General features: G+C 46.4%; 1 protein-coding gene across 1 annotated transcript in view; it reads left to right on the top strand.

Moving 5' to 3' along the window:
• LOC117444603 (atrial natriuretic peptide receptor 1-like) overlaps positions 1–3,485 on the top strand; it is a gene marked incomplete at its 3' end in the record, with an annotated part of 9,805 nt that extends 6,320 nt beyond the window's left edge. Inside the window, exons 3-6 of the mRNA XM_034080047.2 lie at positions 964–1,154; positions 1,725–1,838; positions 2,947–3,112; positions 3,465–3,485. Coding sequence (XP_033935938.2) covers positions 964–1,154; positions 1,725–1,838; positions 2,947–3,112; positions 3,465–3,485 — 492 coding nt within the window. The remainder of the gene's footprint in view (positions 1–963; positions 1,155–1,724; positions 1,839–2,946; positions 3,113–3,464) is intronic.
• Between the last annotated feature and the right edge of the window lie 731 nt (positions 3,486–4,216).

Genomic DNA, 4,216 nt, shown 5'->3' on the forward strand with positions numbered 1-4,216 from the left:
TAATTGGTGATACTATGGATTTAATTTGGACTATTTCATATTTTCCCCATTTGGGACACCTTATACGTTTAGTGACAGAACTCCATGAGTATGTAAGCTACCTTTACAACATTATTATTGCTGGATTCAGTAGAACCACACCTTTCCAATATGTGTTGCTATGGCAATCCATGTCAGAGTCACTCCAAAGCAAAGAGAACATTCTACATAGATTTACATTTCCGCCTATTTTAGATATGTGTTCAAATGACTGTATCTCCAACTTACAGTAAGATATTGACATTCAGTCTTTTCTATAATGCAGAGGGATGTCCTGACCTCAGGTATGCCAAGTTTTAAACCTATCAGACCTTCCATTGTGAATCTACATGAGTTTATATGCCTCAACCCCCAGACGGCCAGGCTTTATTTTTAGTTTGGGGTGTCTAACTTTATATATCAATTTGAGTGAGTGAGTGAGTGAGTGTGTGTGTGTGTGTGTGTGTGTGTGTGTGTGTGTGTGTGTGTGTGTGTGTGACCCCCCTAACAATGAAAAGTTGTTTTAAATGTATATTTTCTGGTACGCAGGATTGTGTTGCTGTAATGTGAGATTGTGCAGACACCCTGATGTAAAGTAGTGGCCCCCCTCAGAGAATAACTGGCCCCCCAGTGAAATTGGTCTAGAACCGCCACTGTTGATCTGTTCTTCTTCAGTGGTGTACGTGTGCTTCTTCATTGATCTGTTCTTCTTCAGTGGTGTTTGTGTTTCTTCTTCAGTGGTGTTTGTGTTTCTTCTTCAGTGGTGTACGTGTGCTTCTTCATTGATCTGTTCTTCTTCAGTGGTGTACGTGTGCTTCTTCATTGATCTGTTCTTCTTCAGTGGTGTACGTGTGCTTCTTCATTGATCTGTTTCTTCTTCAGTGGTGTTTGTGTTTCTTCTTCAGTGGTGTACGTCTTCTTCTTCATTGATCTGTTCTTCTTCAGTGGTGTTTGTGTGCTGCTCCTGGGACATCCTGCGCTCTCTTCTGGTTCAGTTCCTGAAGGACGGGGCGGAGCTGGAGGACTTCGTCTTCTTCTTCATTGATCTGTTCGCGGAAGGTTTAGAGGGTCCGGGCCCCGTGAGGCCGTGGTTCAGAGGAGACGAGGACGACCAGGCGGCCAAGCTCGCTTTCAGGGTATTATTAGTGTGTGTGTGTGTGTGTGTGTGTGTGCGCATATGTCTGTCCGTGTGTGTGTGTGTGTGTGTGTGTGTGTGCATATGTCTATCCGTGTGTGTGTGTGTGTGTGTGTGTGTGTGTGTGTGTGTGTGTGTGTGCATATGTCTATCCGTGTGTGTGTGTGTGTGTGTGTGTGTGTGTGTGTGTGTGTGTGTGTGTGTGTGTGTGTGTGTGTCACCCTAAAGGCGAGGACGACCAGGCGGCCCGCCTCGCCTTTAGGGTGACAACCTTTATTATTATTGTTATTATTATTATGTTATATATTTAATAATAATACATTGGATTTGTATTCCTAGTGCTCAAAGACGCTTTGCATAAAATCAGAGCAGAAAGAAAGCAAAACTAAAAGCGTGACCAGTATTCTAAGGGGGGGGGGGGGTCAGAGTTTGAAAGCTAGAGTATAAATACCTTTTGAGAGATTATTGAAGGATTCAAGAGTGTTGAAATGTGTGTGTGTGTGTGTGTGTGTGTGTGTGTGTGTGTGTGTGTGTGTGTGTGTGTGTGTGTGTGTGTGTGTGTGTGTGTCAGAGTGTGAAGGTGCTGTCTTACATGCAGCCTCAAAATCCAGAATATCTTGAGTTCGTAGAAACTCTGAAGACCGACGCCAAGGAGATGTTCAACTTCACCATCAACGACTCTCTGGTGAAGACTCACACTGTAGAGTATCACACATGTCACATGTCACATGACACACGTCACATGACACATGACACATGACACATGTCACGTGACACACGTCACATGACACATGACACACGTCACATGACACATGACACACGTCACATGACACATGACACACGTCACATGACACATGACACATGACACACGTCACATGACACATGACACACGTCACATGACACACGTCACATGTCACATGACACACGTCACATGACACATGTCACATGACACACGTCACATGTCACATGTCACGTGACACACGTCACATGTCACATGACACACGTCACATGGCACATAACACACGTCACATGTCACATGACACACGTCACATGACACATGTCACATGACACACGTCACATGACACATGTCACATGACACACGTCACATGACACATGTCACGTGACACACGTCACATGTCACATGACACACGTCACATGACACACGTCACATGACACACGTCACATGACACACGTCACATGACACACGTCACATGACACACGTCACATGACACATGACACACGTCACATGACACACGTCACATGACACACGTCACATGACACACGTCACATGACACATGTCACGTGACACACGTCACATGTCACATGACACACGGCACATGACACACGTCACATGACACATGACACACGTCACATGACACACGTCACATGACACATGTCACATGACACACGTCACATGACACATGTCACGTGACACACGTCACATGACACACGTCACATGACACACGTCACATGACACATGTCACATGACACACGTCACATGACACACGTCACATGACACACGTCACATGACACACGTCACATGTCACATGACACACGTCACATGACACACGTCACATGTCACATGACACACGTCACATGACACACGTCACATGACACACGTCACATGACACATGACACATGGCACATGACACACGTCACATGACACATGACACACGTCACATGACACATGACACATGACACATGGCACATGACACACGTCACATGACACATGACACATGGCACATGACACATGTCACATGTTGCACCATGTGACGCTGATGTTTCTCCCTCAGTACAATATCATCGCTGCCGGTTTCTATGATGGTGTCAAGATGTACGCTCAGGCTCTGAACGAGACTCTGAGCGAGCAGAGACCAGAACCAGGACCAGGACCAGGACGCGTCCAGAGGCCCAGAGGAGACCTGGTGACCCGGAGGATGTGGAACAGAACGTTCCCAGGTGAGTGTGTGATTTGTTACCTCAGATTGAAGAGAAGTCTCTGAGCAACTCGTGAACTCCCAAGGCAAGTTTATTTATATAGCACTTTTCAACGCAAGGCAATTCTAAGTGCTTTATAAAAAATGAAAGACATTAAGCATTAAAAAAGAAAAGATAATAAATTAAACATAAAAAGTACATGGATAAAAGTTACAGTGCAGTCTAAGATGTGAATATTTCAATTAAAAGCAGCGACAAAAAGAAAAGTCTTCAGCCTGGATTTGAAAGTAGTCAGAGTTGCAGCGGACCTGCAGGTTTCTGGGAGTTAGTTCCAGATGTTTGGAGCATAATAACTGAACTTCTCCAGGTTTAGTTCTGACTCTGGGGACAGAAAGCTGACCAGTCCCTGAAGACCTGAGAGATCTGTCTCTGGGGACAGGAAGCTGACCAGTCCCTGAAGACCTGAGAGACCTGTCTCTGGGGACAGGAAGCTGACCAGTCCCTGAAGACCTGAGAGATCTGTCTCTGGGGACAGGAAGCTGACCAGTCCCTGAAGACCTGAGAGATCTGTCTCTGGGGACAGGAAGCTGACCAGTCCCTGAAGACCTGAGAGTTCTGTCTCTGGGGACAGGAAGCTGACCAGTCCCTGAAGACCTGAGAGATCTGTCTCTGGGGACAGGAAGCTGACCAGTCCCTGAAGACCTGAGAGATCTGTCTCTGGGGACAGGAAGCTGACCAGTCCCTGAAGACCTGAGAGATCTGTCTCTGGAGACAGGAAGCTGACCAGTCCCTGAAGACCTGAGAGATCTGACTCTGGGGACAGGAAGCTGACCAGTCCCTGAAGACCTGAGAGATCTGTCTCTGGGGACAGGAAGCTGACCAGTCCCTGAAGACCTGAGAGATCTGTCTCTGGGGACAGGAAGCTGACCAGTCCCTGAAGACCTGAGAGATCTGGATGGTTCATAGTTTAGCAGGAGGTCAGTAATGTATTCTGGGCCTGAACCATTCAGTGCTTTATAAACCAGCAGCAGTATTTAGAAATCTATTCTTTGACACACAGGAAGCCAGTGTGAAGACTTCAGAGCAGGAGTGATGTGATCCACTTTCTTAGTGTCAGTGAGGACT

The sequence above is a fragment of the Pseudochaenichthys georgianus genome, unplaced genomic scaffold, assembly GCF_902827115.2.
Source record: "Pseudochaenichthys georgianus unplaced genomic scaffold, fPseGeo1.2 scaffold_851_arrow_ctg1, whole genome shotgun sequence".
NCBI classification, from domain to species: Eukaryota; Metazoa; Chordata; class Actinopteri; order Perciformes; family Channichthyidae; genus Pseudochaenichthys; species Pseudochaenichthys georgianus.